This window comes from Alosa alosa, chromosome 18 (assembly GCF_017589495.1).
Source record: "Alosa alosa isolate M-15738 ecotype Scorff River chromosome 18, AALO_Geno_1.1, whole genome shotgun sequence".
Lineage (NCBI taxonomy): Eukaryota > Metazoa > Chordata > Actinopteri > Clupeiformes > Clupeidae > Alosa > Alosa alosa.
Genome location: NC_063206.1, coordinates 20,146,103 through 20,162,178, shown reverse-complemented (window position 1 = coordinate 20,162,178; position 16,076 = coordinate 20,146,103). Strand labels below are relative to the sequence as shown.

Here is a 16,076-nt window from a genome sequence, read left to right as displayed (position 1 = left end):
TGACCTTCAGGTGTTTGCTGTTTGCGGCAAGGACCACCAGCATACAGTCAATAGTCATACTCATGCACTCATTTATTCAGGTTTCTTTATTGGTGAATAATACCGAAGATATCAAAAGTATAACAGTTCATCTTTTGTACTCTTCTCTATTTACCTGACAGCTTTGCCACTGGAATTATGGAAACCAACTTCATGCTGTTTGATTAGAATGAGTGAAAGAAAAGTAGCTAACTCAACATATAGGAACTCCTTCAAGTTGGAAACCCATTTCAGGTGGCTACCTGAATTTGGTTGAGAAACTTGGAAAAAGTGTCTATTTGAAGTATTAAAATCAGCAATTTAGCATTTAGCCTTATTTACACTTTTCTTTTACATAATTTCTATTTCTTAGTTTTGACTTAAAAGGAGAAATCCAGTGATCTTTCTTATAGATCTCGAGGTCATGATTACTGTCAGTACGAATAAAAACCTGAAAACAATCGGTTTTCCTAAGTTAGAGCCAACAGTTAGAGCTTCCAGGCAGCTTCAGTGCATTCTGGGAGCATGTTCAAGAGCCCCCATGTTCATGCCCCCAGAGTGTAGCACTGTAGCTGCCTGGTTGCTAATAATTGTTTTTTTTTTTCTTTCCTTTTTTTTTGTAGAGACAGTACTCGGTGACATCAAGAAATGGATCTGAAAAATTGCCGGATTTCTCCTTTAAGTGTTGTTCTGCAATGTAAAAAAATGGTCAAAATAACGCAAAAAACTGAAATGAGTCTGTGTGTCAAAATGTTTGACTGGTCCTGCATCTTTTACTGTAAACATTTGCTGCACTATTATGAAAACGTTTTACTCCTGTTTCATTGACTCTGTCCTCACATTCTCATTTGACAGCTGATAAAACACATAGGCATAGTGAAACTGTATAGCAAAAGCTCAGGCACAGGCCTGGGTTGTGTTCAAAAGTAGCAAGGGAAAGCGTTTTACTTTTGGACAGCCTTGTCTGACATCACATAACATCTGGCAAATGCACTCTAGAGCGCATTCTAGGCTTTTGGACGTACCCCTGGAGGACCTCACCCAGCTGTGCAAGGACAGGACTCTAAAAAAGGACTGCACAATTCTAGTTGACTATCCATCACTTGTCCTGTTCAAGTTGTTCCCAACAGGCTAAAGACACCTATCCATGTGAGACTAATCGCTACAAGAATTTATTTGTCCCAGCAGCTATTGGCCTTTTTTCTGTGATTTTAACAGATTTGGTATTTTTATGTATTTCATGTTTTATGCTTTTATGTTTTTTAGGTTTTTACCATGTACTAATTCGCCCAGTTCACAAGATGCCGCCAGTGTACCAATTTCCTGTGGAACAGCACAGTCCACAGGAAAGACAGAAACAGGAAGATGTTTTACCCAATGAGGCCGGACACCTGGACACTGTGAAATGGGCTTATTGTCCATCTTTGGTGCAGTTGTGATTGGTGTGGCTGAGGTTTGTGTGGATATTTCTGCAAATGTCCCCTTATAGGGATAAAAATAAGATCCTTGATCCTTTTTTGGGCTGGTTTTCACCTTTGCTGCTGGGTTGATAACCAAAGTCTCAAATTCCTTCCTATGTATTGTCTAATTTCTTGAGACTGTTTTATTGGCAAAGGAAGTATCAAATAATACAGGGGTGACAAATTGCACTACCCTATCCCACCCACAGTGTATATTTATTTATAAATGTACATACCATTAGCCTGACGAGCCAGACCCACATTGAAATGTAGGCAAATGTAGCAAATGTAATTTGCAAATGTAGCAATGTAATTTGCTGTCTCTAGGGTGCGTCAAGATTTCTAGGCTAACATACCATACTAATTACACTTACACATAGCCATATTCTACTGCTCTTCATACTATTCATCCTGCACTTATTCTTACTACTCTTAAGATGTTACTGTTTCTGCACTGCAATGGTACTGTTACCACACTGTATAGCTGTACTGTACATATATATCTGTCTATGGTTCATACTGAATATCCATATTTATTCTGTTTTTGTTATAATATATTCTGTTAATACACTGCATATATCTGTATTATTCTTACTAGGCCTACTCTTATAATGTTACTGCTACTACACTGCACATGTCTGTAGGGGAGAGTGGGGGGAGTTGTGCCAGTTTTTACTTAAAGTGACTTTAAAGGGAGGCCATGATAGTAATGCTTCCAACTACAATATGAACATATATTTCAGGATGTGGAGCATCTCTGGGAACAATCACTTTCGATCTGAAATATAGTATTTAAGAGATATAGCTTTCTGAAAAAAAGTGGTCTTGTGGCAAAACTTGCCCCCGGTGCGGGGTAAGTTGTGCCTTTGAAGAGAATGCATTGGGGTAAATTGTGCCATTGATTATTGAAGTAAAACAGTATATTTTGATCTCAGACACTGTAATGCTTTATAAAAGCTAGACAAATTCAATACAAAATTACTAATTTTAGGTTTATTTAAAGTTATTTTACAACATCAAAGGCCAATTTTCTACAAGTCTATTGCGCCACATGAGCACATCAAAGGTCATTTTCGGTTGTCACACCAGTTTCATCCATGTTGTAGATCTTGTGTGGAGGGAAGTTCTACCTGAAATGAGATTAAAGTTTTGTTGATCAGAGAAGTTTACAGCAGATTTAGGTGGTTGGATGTGGTTGTGTAGATGTCAGCTCTGCCACTGCTACTACCTAGAGATTATGTTCCCCCTCTCCTTCCCAGGCTTCCTGGTCAGTGTGTGTGTGTGTGTGAGAGAGAGAGGGAGAGAGAGTATGAGAGAGAGAGAGACAGAGAGAGAGAGAGAGAGAGAGAGTCCTGTATACAGGAGTGTCTTTCTGAGGCTGACATGTCAAAGCCATATGATTACCTGTCCATCACTTTAGGTTATCAAATAACTCCCCCATGTTGTGCCTATTAATGGCAGTAGCTCTACCAACAGAGGTTGCTTCAGGAGTGTGGCATGACAAATGACGGCATGCTTTAAAGGCTCCAAACCAATCACATCCTAGAAAATATTAAAAGTTTATTAGTATTATTAGCATATCTCTTAAATTGTCCCTTATTGAGCCCTTGTGTCCCTTGTCTTTAGATAAGTTGATGCTATACGCTCTAAATAAGTACCCAATTTTGCTTCTCTTATCTGCATGAGCATTGAGCATTCCTGTTAGTGCCTTTATATGTTCTGCCAGCTCCTTCTTCATTCAGTACTGTATGCCCTGCCTGTCTTCCTCTTAACTCTGTGCCATGATGGTATATTTATTTTTGGTCTAAAATTAAGAATGTCACATAGTTTTAGTGATAAAATGTAAGAGTAAAATGCACAATTACAATGAATTAATATGTTTAAAACATTATTTATAAGTGGGGGTGAGTCAGTGGCACAACTTAACCCAGGCCCTTTGGCACAAATCACCCCAACCCCACCATTTTGGAAAAAATGCATCATCCATCAGATTTGAGCTAACATCATGCTAGCTGTATAGACTCATAATGTAGCTTACCAAAGCACTAAAACATGTGTGAAATGTTTTCAAACTTGTCTATAACTGTTTTGACACAACAATCAAAAAAACATGATCATAGAAATTTTACTTTGAATGGCAAAAAACAGTTTTTTTTTTACTTAAATGTACTTACCTCTCATGCAATGAGGCTCTCTTCTCTGCAGGATGATTGAAATGGCTGAGTCTTCAAAAATGTGTGGTCACATGACCAATTTTTTCTATGGTTCCCTAGAAATAGGGGGTGGCACAACTTCCCCGCTGGCACCAATCACCTCACTCTCCCCTACATGTTGTGTGTTCATACTAGCCATATTTATTCTGCTTTTATAAGGTTAGTGCTAATACACTGCACTGCACATATTTATATTTAATTTATATTACTGTAAACCAGCTTCTGTAAACCATCTATACGCTACACTATATAGGCTATATTACTGTCTATGCACCATTTGTCTATAATTTATTTGTATATCACGTTGCACTTTTCTGCTTTTTCGTCTGGTTAGACGCAAACTGCATTTGTCTTTGTACTTGTACTCTGCACAATCACAATTGTCAAAAAGTATATATTTCTTGGGGTTTTTTTCTCTCACAGAATATATTTGCTTGCATTTTCCCAAGATCACCAATTTCTTCAAAAAAAATATCTCAACTTTAGCTGCCATGTGTGTGAAGCGCCATGGTTGGAGTGTGGTTTGGTGAGTGTATTGCATTTGAACGCAGAGGCTGAAATAATAAAATAAGATAGCCTGTTGAACACTTTAAAAGGTTTCGTTTTCTTTGTAGTCTAGATCAGTTTGTTTGCACTACAGGCTGATGGTTAATCATAAATCATGGCAGAAAATAATTGCTTTCATTTTCCACCACACATATTCTATCAGGCAGTGCATTGGACAGTCCTCTTCAGGGTCCATCATTCACGTGGTACAGATCTGTAGGGATGTCAACGTGAGTGTAGTTGTGTGAAATTCATTTTAGAAGAATATTTATTTCTAGGCTATTATGAATAAATTACCTTATTTAACCACTCCATAATATTAAGGTATTTCTCATAACAAACGATTTACTTTTCTCTCAATATACCTTAACGCAAGTGTAGCATATTGAAAATGAAGCCAACATTTAGGCTACGTGAACTGTTTAGCCAGCTAGCGAGTGATACACTTTGGTAATATTGTTTCAGTGATGATCCATGGATGATCAACTGGGGTTCAGATATAACTTATGTGTTATTCGTTCTGGAGTATAAACGGCATGAGACATTAGAGGGCTAAAAAAAAAACATCACCATGGGCATTGACTATAAGCTGAAACAGAGAATTGAGCAGGTAAGTTATTCCACTATTGTTAATGTATTGAAAACCTAACAGTCATTTAGACCCACAACGTTAGACACTCATCCTATCCAAAACTGTGTGAAAGCTGTTTGCCGATTGTTTGTAAACATAAGATGACTACTGTTTGAGGCTTCTGTGTTTTCTCTTTAGTACCTTAAATCTAAGAACAGTGAATACGTGGACCTTTCCACATTATCGACTGATCTTCAGAAACAGTATAGGTGAGTGAATATTATTTATTAAAAGTTGTTTTTCAAATTATGGATTCCAATGATATGTTACTAACATTTTGTTCGTCTTTGTTTTTCAAAAGATTCGACTATGGGAGGAGAAACAGAACAGCCTTTAGAATACAAGTGGAGAAAAGTGAGCTTACTAACATAAAAAATAAGCAAGGTTTGCTGTTGATATGGTTCAAACGTATGCTTGGCTAACTAATTCATTGTGTTAATGATTTCTATTACAGCATATGATGTGATAAACAAAGATGCTGACATCACAACATTGGAAGACAAACATTTGGCAAAACGAGCCAGACGTCAGGAAGAGGATGGGTAAAGACACCTCCAAGATCTTTATTTAGCGCAGATTCTGTACTGCACTGGTATAATACTGTATTAGTTTCTACTACCTTTCCTTAGCCCAGATACTGCATGTCATCTCATGTTACTTTCCCCACAATGCTTTGTCCATTATTACATTTTGGCTTTTCCTCAGAGATGACAGCAGTGCAACAGATGACACTACTGACAGTGAAGATGACATTCAGGAGCATCAGGTACATTCGTGTACTGTTTTTTAAGAACTGAACCTAAGCCACGGGATATTAACTAGTTATTGAAAGCATAGATTAAAATTTTGAAAACTTAAAACCTGAATGATTTTTAATATGCCATCATATCCCGAATTTCACAGCACACAAATACCATGAACAACTCCTTGATGTCGCTGTACCGAAAAGGGAACCCTGATGAGAATGGAACACCCACCAAAGGACAGGCACTCAGCCCAGCTCCAGCTTCAGGAAAAGACCAGCCTACAGGGGGCGCCAGTGGCAAGTCTACCCCTCTAACTCCGGGAACAGTGGTGTCGGGTGGAGGCTGGTTCATTGACAGAAGGCGGCGTGTGGAACCAGAAAATATCTTGATTGACTTGTGTGATGATGGACCTAGTAGCCCATCCACGAATGTAAGTATGTTTATGATTATGCATCCTAATTTTGTTTTATTTAGATTAGATCTAAAATGGCATTAACACAAAATATAATTGTGTAATTTATATGTGCATATCACTGTAGTCACATTAGCATTGGCATCTTCCCCTTCTGTTGTTTGATGCCCACAGAAACAAACAGATGTTTCTATGCTGGAGACGGAGAAGAAGAAAAAGGGCAGAGTAAAGAAGTCAAAAAGAAGAAAGCAAGAAGAATTTCAAGAAAATGATGCAGATATAGAGGCCCAAATTCTGGCAAAAAAAGGTAGTTCCCCCTGCAAATGTGTCTCTACAGGCCAACAACAACTGTTTGTTTCATGTTAAAGTGAATATTCATTTTCCAACATGTCTACATTTCCAGCGAAGACCAAAACGCCGGAGCTGCAGCACTCAACAGTGAAATTTGAGGATGTTGGTGGAAATGAGGAAACACTGGCGGTAGTTATCTCTGATAATCTTCTGCTTTTGTTCTTCTCAGTCCATTTTCTTTCATTTGAACATCCTTGTTTAACTGTATTATGTGTGTATGGGCTTAAGACTAGTTATCATGATTTTTTTTCTCTCTCATAGACCTTTCCTTGCATTCTTTCCATTTTTGTCTGGCCTTCTGTAATGTAATCAGATGTGTGAAAACACTTTAAACAATGATCAAAGATTGGTTTAAGTAAAGAATATTTGGAATAAAAAATATTTTATATTTTTGTTCTATTGTTGTATCAAAAACTGCATTGTTATTGTAGATGTAACCTTTTACTATTCGGTGCACTTTAAACCACTGCATTGTATATGCCTTCAGGTTGTATAGTAGAGTTGCCCAATAATATGAAGCTAGTGCCATGTAATCTGTATACTTTTTGTGTGATATTTTGGTACTATGTTTTATGAGTAGTTACTAAAAGGCTGTTTATCAGTGATATAGTATACAGAAGTGCACATTTCAGAATGTGATAATAGTTGTTTTTTCTAATCAGAAAGATGGACACTTTACTGATGTTTTTTGGCTTGTGCTCACTCCCCGCCTTAGGAAGTCTGTAAGCTACTAATCCACATGCGACACCCGGAGGTGTACCAGCAGCTGGGTGTGGTTCCTCCACGAGGCTTCCTTCTCCATGGTCCTCCAGGCTGTGGGAAAACCCTGCTGGCGCAAGCTGTAGCAGGGGTAAGGAAGTGGTGATCTCCAAGATATGGTTCCACACACAGCCTAACAAAATGAACAGCCTGTCTAGTAATCATGCATTTACTGATTTAATCAGGTTTGGGGCTGTTATCAGCATAAGAGATGAAGCAAATGACTAAGAGCAGTAGTATGCGACATGATATATATGAGGAAATTGAATTAGGCAGGAATGTTTAAATATAAGGCTTTGTAGGTTTACTTTTAGTCTAATTGTAAATGCACACTCAATTATGTTTTTTTTTTCATTCTTCATTCAGGAGATGGAGCTTCCGATGCTGAAGGTGTCTGCCCCTGAGCTGGTGTCTGGTGTTTCAGGGGAGTCGGAACAGAAGTTGAGGGAGCTGTTTGAGCTGGCTGTGGTAAGAGACATAACAGTCCCTTTTGTACAAATAGCCCAAAACAACTTCTACCACTTTGGACTAAAATTGTGTTTTGGGTTTTGTAGAAGAGTGCCCCTTGCATCTTATTCATTGATGAAATCGATGCCATCACACCCAAGAGAGAGATGGCCTCCAAAGACATGGAGAGGAGGATTGTTGCACAGCTGTTGACCTGCATGGATGGTGAGTGAAGTGGGTATGTGAAAGATAACCTGTGTAAAGACCAAGGTGAGATTTGAGAGTACTTGAAAGTGTTACCCAACAGACTTGTGTGTGTGTTCCCTCTCTCTCCTCCAGACTTGAACTCTCTGACCATTCCCGCCCAGGTTCTGGTGATCGGGGCAACAAATCGTCCGGACTCTCTGGACCCAGCCCTGCGCCGGGCGGGCCGTTTTGACCGAGAGATCTGCCTGGGCATCCCAGACGAAAGTGCTCGCCTCAGGTATCTACTAGAGATGAAGAATTATTATTATTTTTAAGTATACATATTTTTGGGCTTTTATGCCTTTAATGCGACAGGATAGTGGAGAGTGACAGGAAATGAGTGGGAGAGAGAGCGGGGTGGGATCCGGAAAGGACCACGGGGCGGGAATCGAACCTGGGTCGCCGGCGTACGGTGCAGGTGCCCCAGCCAGTTGCGCCACGGCTGGGGCCAAGATGAAGAATTATTTTAACAAATGCAGTCATTTCTACTTGATCTTGGCTGCTGCACCATATAGTATATGAGCATAGTTGTACCTGACTTCTTCAGATATTTCAACCTTTACCTGGTAGTCATACACCAGTGGTCGCCAACCCGTCGATCGCGATCGACCAGTAGATCTTTAGGACTTGCCCAGTAGATCCCGAGAATAACAGGACAATTAAAAACAGTCACCAAATTCCCACATGTTCGCTAACGTTTACAGGGCGTAGCCTACATTTCAGCGTGGGATAGGATAGCGCATGATTTATTCAAGACCTAGCCATCATAATGCGAGAAAGTCCTACATACATTTACAGTGCTGTCTGATAACGTTATTCTAATAATGGAGCAGCGTGAATGCGGGACCGGACGAACCAACTTCTGACTTGAACCGAACGTAACCCTATGCAGACACACACACGCGCACAGCACCACTTTGCAGGTGCGCTTTCTCTCTCGCGCGCGTAACAGGACTTGTCACCGCTGAAGTCAAATTATGTTAGGTGCTTCTATATCAACTGCTAACTGACAGAAAATAAAAAACAAAAGTTTAGCGATCAGGAATTTGTTCTCCATTTGAAGAATGTAATCGATTGCGGACGTGCACAGACACGGAGTGTATTGTAGGCCTAGGCTTAGGTTACTTTCACTTTCTAGAGTACGCATTAATTACGTGAAAGAATCTTCATACCAAAACAGCGATCAAACATCAAATTTATCATGACGTATTGTCACAAACACTTACTCCAATTAGAAAATCAAAACCAAAATCATGTAAGTAAAGACTATGTTAAAGTGTTGTTATCTCATTGACGCCTGTATAAGGGGGTGGAGGATGTGATATTTTTGACCTGATACATTGCCTAAATAAAAGGCCTTAAATTGGAAGTATTTTAGCTTTGATTTTCTTTTGACGCTTCAAGGTAGATCTTGCCTTTCTTCAGGGCGAGGTTAGGGATCTTGGGCTCAAAAAGGTTGGTGACCACTGTCATACACACATCAGTGGCTCTATTCTTGCTTGTTCTTTGGACAAAAACTTAACCAAGATCAAATATGGATGGATATTTAGGGATCAAATTGTCCAGATCTTGCCTGAAAAAGAGTCCAGATCTTGCCTTAAGACTTCTGTTATTTTTTAAGGTTTTTTCTCTTTACAACTGACAGAAAGCTCAAATCTCCCTTTCTTAAGGATTCTGAAGACCTTGTGCCGCAAGTTGAAGCTGCCAGAGGACTTCGACTACCAGAAGCTGGCGCGTCTCACGCCCGGGTACGTGGGTGCCGACCTGATGGCGCTGTGTCGGGAGGCGGCCATGAGCGCCGTCAACCGCGTCCTTCTGGAGCTCCACGAGAGTGACTTTGCCCTGGCAGATGAGGGAAGCAGTGCCATTCCTGCCGACATGCCCGCCTCACAACCACCCGATACCCAGGAGCAGACTGGGGACCCAGAGCCCCAGGTACAGAATGATCCAACCGCCAGCACTGCTGAGGAACCCGATCAGACAGGCCAGTGCCAACCCATGGAGACTCAGCAGCCAGTGACCACTGCTATACACGAACAGGTTGGGGAGTAAACACAGTTTTTATTTGCCTGCATACAGTTCATATCAATGCATTTCATGTGAATACATGCAAAACTGTTTGTTTGTAATTGACTGGTGCACGTTGAAGCAACAGATAATAGGCATTTTCTGTGCTGCTGCTGTTCCACTCTTGGCCACTAGGGGGAGCTGCAACAGCTTCTTTGGCTGCTGAAGAGGAGTGAGTCCCTGTCAGAGGAGCAGCTGGAGAGCCTCTGCATTCTGATGTCGGACTTCCAGGCATCCCTAGCCAGCGTCCAGCCCTCTGCCAAGCGTGAGGGCTTCGCCACTGTGCCTGATGTTACGTGGGAAGATGTGGGTGCCCTGCAGGACATCCGCGAGGAGCTGACCATGGCCATACTGGTGTGTAACTCTTAAGAGCCCATGTCATGCACTTGCTTGCCAGTTTGTGTGTAATGATATAATAAGCTTTATTTGTATAGCACTTGTGCATAGCATTTGTGTATGGAAACAAATAGGAAAAACAAATAGGAAAAACCACAAGCGAGAAACCAAAACCAAACAATAGCTAAAGAAACCAAAAGAAAGGCTAATGGTTTGTATACCAAAATTCTCTATATTTGAGGCATAGACTGCCATTGTTTTCAAAAGCACAAAACGGATTCCTCAAGCAATTTGGCTGAAAAGAATTGTTAAAGTTTGTAAAGTATATTGAGACCATGTTGAATGGTGATACTGCACTATAAACAATACATTAATTGATTAACAATATTAAATGGGCAAGTCAGAAGTCACATGCCGTGTTTTACAATGATCAGAGCATGGTGGAGAACGTAACGTGGTAACGTTCATGTCACTGACTGACAATCAGCTGACCCGGGTTTGATTTCTGCTGTTGTGCTTCCACGTCGCTTTGGATAAAAGAGTCTGAGGCCAGTTTCCCGATAACGTTCACTCTTAGCGAGCTACGAAGACTCCAAAGGTAAACCTTACCAAAGTTGTTTACCTTTATAGTCTTGGTTACCTAACTGTCCCTTAAGAGTCTTCTTACAAAAAGCTCCTTACGTCTGACATACAAGGCAGTGTCCACCCACTTCACGCGGAGGCATGATACCGTTATGAAAGACAGTGCATTCTTTGCACAAAAGAAACTGCTCAAATATCGCCTCCGGTAGGCCTAACATTCATGCTACTTCAACATGGATGAACTTATTAATAGCATACGATGATAAAAAGTAGAAATGAAATGATCTACCCTTAATTAACAAAGTTTACCCGTTAGGCCTACGCCATCCTTCATCACTCTATATGAATAACTTATTTGAATAATAGTATTTCATTGTTTTTTTAATCACAGCTGATTGACCAGTAGCCTCATTTGATATTTATGCACACCCTTATAACACCTGGTTTTGAGTTAAATTCATTCAAGTTTAGGTAATGTAGCTACCGGTAAATTAAATGCTGTTCAACTCGGTTAGTGTTGTAACCTGATGTGTGATATTTCTACCCTGTACATGTCAGTAATGCTGGAGTGCATGCAATGGCTTAAAGTAAATATGATTGGCTGAAGACCTAAAACCAGCCCCATCCAAGTCATCACATGCAGGCTCAGTTTCTGATTGGCTGCTCTGCAGGTCCTCACTCTGTGGACTTCAGCATGAATGTTGGCATTGTCCAAGCAGGGTTGAAGCCAGGGCAAATTGTGTAAGTGTGTGTGTGTGTGTGTGTATCCTTCCATAGGCTCCTGTCCGCAATCCAGCACAGTTCAAAGCACTGGGTCTTAGTGCCCCAGCAGGGGTGTTGCTGGCTGGGCCTCCGGGATGTGGGAAGACCCTTTTGGCAAAGGTAAAGTATGTTCTATTACCAGACCAGGTTTTCTTGGGAATCGCTGTGTACTATATGAAAAATGTTGTCCAAAGTCAAAAACTACAACACATGCTTATTCTCATTTCATTTTCATTTAGCAGTACCCAATGACATCCATTAGTACCGGTACTTTACTTGTGATTGGAAATGTGTCTTTTTCCCCTTCTGATGGTAATTGGAGGAGGCTGTAAAACAGCAAGAACTTGGTGTTCAAGGTTAACAGCACATACTCTTGAAGGACATTACTGAAGTGGCTGACCACTGACCAAGCTGATGCGCATGTCTACAGAATGCTAACCTTGTGTATGCTGTCCTTGAGATTGGTCAATAACCACAGCTATATGTTTCCTTGTATCAGGCAGTTGCCAATGAGTCTGGCCTCAATTTCATCTCAGTCAAAGGTCCTGAGTTGCTGAATATGGTGAGTCAAACCTCATTGTCATTCAATCTGCATCTTGTGTAAACACATTCAGTGCAGAACTGAGTAGTTGTCTCATTGCTTTGGCTAAAGCACTGTAGAGAAAGACTAGGTAGAGAGGACAATACGTTTAAGTATAAGTATAAGTATATATACTTTTTTGATCCCGTGAGGGAAATTTGGTCTCTGCATTTAACCCAATCGGTGAATTAGTGAAACACAAACAGCACACAGTGAACACACAGTGAGGTGAAGCACACACTAATTTCAAGCAGTGAGCTGCCTGCTACAACGGGCGGGCCGGGGGAGCAGTGAGGGGTTAGGCGCCTTGCTCAAGGGCACTTCAGCCGTTCCTACTGGTCGGGGCTCAAACCGGCAACCCTCCGGTTACAAGTCCAGAATGCTAACCTGTGGGCCACGGCTGCCCCCAAAGTAGTTTGACAGGCCAAAAAAGAAAAAACCTGTGGATAGACCTTGCATTCCACGTCATTGGTAATGATATGCTGTGTTAGAGGCAACTGGATTGGAGAGTTAACAATAAGAGTTGGAGAATTTGATCTCTGGATGCGACCTTTCAGGGACCGTGGCAATCTTCATTATTTAGTTAGTCAGTGTATTTGAGCTCAATTACTAGAAAGATGAGAATGATGCCACTTCATGGTGTGAAGACTAACAGATGTGTTTTGGTGTAACTTCCCTCTCTCTCTTCTGTCTCTTATCCTCTCTCCCTCTCTTCCTCTATCTCTCTCTGTCTCTCTGTTTGTCTGTCACAGTATGTTGGAGAAAGTGAGCGGGCCGTGCGACAGGTGTTTCAGAGGGGACGTAACTCGGCCCCCTGTGTGATCTTCTTTGATGAGATAGATGCGCTTTGTCCACGCCGGTCTGGACACGAGGTAATGCTCAAGAGTATCCCCTATCCACTTTTAGACATCACCAGTTTCACGGTGAAACTTCCTTAACAACTACAGGTTGGGGAACTAATCTTTCAGTGAATCTTAAGAGGTTTTACTTGATTTAGATGTAGATTACTATGACGATGGTGGTGGTCATTTGATAATAGCTCTGATGACGTGTGTGTAGTCTGGATCCAGTGCACGTGTGGTCAACCAGCTTCTCACTGAGATGGACGGTCTGGAAACTCGACGGCAGGTTTTCATTATGGCTGCAACCAATAGGCCAGGTGCGCAAAACTTCTTTACATAAGAAAGTGCTTTTGATGAAGATACATCCTACATCATTAATACATTGTGAGGAGTACAGCTAATTTTTTGGTTGTTTTTATTAGATGTTTTTTTTTTTTTTTTTTTACATAGAATAACTTTTTTTCATTTTCCACTGATGTATTTTTTTTACAACCATAAAAAAAGCATCCAACCATCCATGAGGTTAAGCTCTACTGGTAGTGTGATCTTACACGTGTAGTGTGATCTTGTTGTTTCCCTGCAGATATAATTGATCCGGCTGTGCTAAGGCCAGGCCGCCTGGATAAGACCTTGTACGTGGGCCTACCACCCCCTAAGGACCGACATGCCATCCTGCTCACCATCACCAAGGTAACGGACCTTAGTACAGCTCCGCAACCTCTTGTCAGGCTCAATCAGTCCCTGTTGAGTATCTTTCTAATTGCCCTCTCTTCTCTCTACTCTCAGTGCTTTTCAACATTACACAATAATATGTTATTTGGAAAGTCTGGAATTGATCAGTTGAATTGTCCATGCACATTAAATTGTCCATCAACCTTTTGACTACTGTATAGCCATCAGTTGAAAGCAACTGACTGAAAGCATTAAAAAAAATAACTATACAACTCTGATTGTGGGATTATTTCTTTTTCAGGGTGGTACCAAACCTCAGCTGGAGGCAGATGTGAATCTTGAAGAGATCGCGCAGGACGAACGTTGCGACTGCTTCACGTAAGTTTCAGTCATCATTATTCTTGAAGCCAGGCCAATCAAATCAAATTAACTCGAAATTCTTAATTGCTTTTAAACTTGAGCTTCACCATTGTGTTGAGGGGAATCCTGAATAGGATCTTCCTTCACTGGATGTCAGAATATCAGGAGAGAAGTTGTATTTGACATGCCTGTGTTGTGCAGGGGGGCAGATCTGTCCGCTCTGGTGAGAGAGGCTTCAGTGAACGCGCTGAGAACTCGCCTGTATTCCCGCTCGGCCTCCACCCTCGCAGGTACAGCCCTCGCTCCTAAGGCCCCCTGGCCAAGTCTAAACACCACACATAAGGCAGCCATTTTAGTTTTCAGATTCATCAAAAAGTATTGGACCATAGTTTGGCCTGATGTGATCCATGCACTGTTTGTTTAGACTAATTAATTACTATTTATTTGCACAAATGTTGCATCTGTCTCTATTTAATTAATTACTATTTATTTGCACAAATGTTGCATCTGTCTCTATTTGCATGCAGCTTAATGTTTTTTTAGACACAGTTCTTATTAAAATGTTGATAATATTCTTTCTATTGGTTTATTGATAGGCCACACCTTTACCGCTGGTCCGGTTGAAGACATCCTCGTCAGTCAGCAGAACTTTGAGGATGCCTTTAAGAAAGTGCGTCCATCTGTGTCAAAGAAGGTGAGGATAATTTTTACTATAAATAGTGAGGCTTTTGTGAGACCAAACACGCCTGCTCAAACCAACGTGGGTAAACTTGGTTGAAATAAATCACACAAAAAAAATGCTTAAGTAGACAGGAGCACATTTTACACGTCTATCATAGCTGAGCTGTCACTTTGATTGGAATAAAACTTCCTGAATCTGGCACTCTCCAAATACAGATCATAGTGTCCCAGTTACAGAGGCATGTCCTGTTCCATGGCAGCGCCGTGTTGATGGGGATTAATGAATGCTAGGTATATCACGGTAGATAGATATTGCATATCTCCCCCGTGCAATCTCCCCCTTGCATATCTCCCCTGTGCAACACGCTTCACATCACTGTCCCCAAACAGGTCACACGTGCGACACTTGGGCGCTTGACGTAGTGAAGGTGCTAAACCTCAGTCCCAGTGCCACTGTTGCTGGTGCCTTTACGCTCCTTTGCCAAGCAAGCACACTCCAAAAACAAAACCACCACATTGTTTAGAAACCGTGATGAATATCAGCTCCAAGGCAAACCTGTCATTCCTGTCTTAGCCAGCATGGGTTTGAGTTACAGGGGAACTGGCTTCGGAGACCTCATCTGGTTTCCCACGCTTCCTGTTCCTTCCAGCTTCAGACCCATTGGGTCATTCCAAAGGCCGTCTTGGCAGTCTGTTTAACTTCTGAATCGAAAGCATTGTGTGTGTCTGTGTGTTTGCGTCTCACTTGGGCGAGTGTTTGCACAGCATACTGGCTTGTTCAGGATTTTATTAGTTTAGTGTTTACATCTTCCTGAGTTAATCAACCCCAGCCGCCAAGAGAGTCTGCAAGGTTTGCAGCATACTCATAGCATGCATTCCGATATCTTTTATCAAGAGATTACGTGCCCTGCTCGTGCCAGTGACGATTAGGCAGATGACAATCGTCTGTCTAAAGTATGTAGACATCAACATGTTTGTATGTTTTTTACAGGACCAACTCATGTATGAAAAATTGAAAGAATCTCTGAGCAGATGAAGAACTGTCACCACATTTCCTTGACAGTTGTACTTGAGGAAACCTTAAGAAGAACACCATATCTATCCTGCCAAGCCGTTTCTTTTGAGACGCTTTGTTTGTAGGAAGTGGAGGCATTGTTGATCTAAAATGTGTTTTGTACTCATTTTTTAGGTCATTTTTAATAAACTAGTTCCCCCTGTCTACAAGGGCTGTGTTGTTTTTTCCACTATTGACAGGGAGTAATATAATTAACAAATACAATTTGTTTTAAATACACGTGAGCGTATAAAGATAAAGATCTGACCACCCATGAGTTTATATTTGGACAGGTGTGCATGTTCCATTGC

General features: G+C 41.1%; 1 protein-coding gene across 3 annotated transcripts; it reads left to right on the top strand.

Annotated features, from left to right (window-relative positions):
• Positions 1–4,400: 4,400 nt before the first annotated feature.
• Positions 4,401–15,935, top strand: nvl (nuclear VCP like). 3 transcript variants are annotated; one of them, XM_048270456.1, is made up of 24 exons: positions 4,401–4,467; positions 4,703–4,847; positions 5,007–5,077; positions 5,170–5,222; positions 5,323–5,410; positions 5,574–5,634; positions 5,772–6,044; positions 6,201–6,333; positions 6,430–6,506; positions 7,093–7,227; positions 7,503–7,604; positions 7,691–7,808; positions 7,923–8,067; positions 9,500–9,869; positions 10,032–10,250; positions 11,592–11,696; positions 12,076–12,138; positions 12,909–13,028; positions 13,216–13,315; positions 13,582–13,688; positions 13,972–14,048; positions 14,232–14,320; positions 14,627–14,724; positions 15,703–15,935. In XM_048270456.1, exons 2-24 carry the CDS (start codon positions 4,809–4,811, stop codon positions 15,745–15,747), a joined length of 2,688 nt encoding a protein of 895 aa, XP_048126413.1. In that variant the 5' UTR covers positions 4,401–4,467; positions 4,703–4,808; the 3' UTR covers positions 15,748–15,935. The 3 variants fall into 3 exon arrangements, with proteins under 3 accessions (XP_048126413.1, XP_048126412.1, XP_048126414.1); XM_048270457.1 differs by having other exon boundaries at positions 4,428–4,561; XM_048270455.1 differs by having other exon boundaries at positions 4,427–4,847.
• The last annotated feature ends 141 nt before the right edge of the window (positions 15,936–16,076 follow it).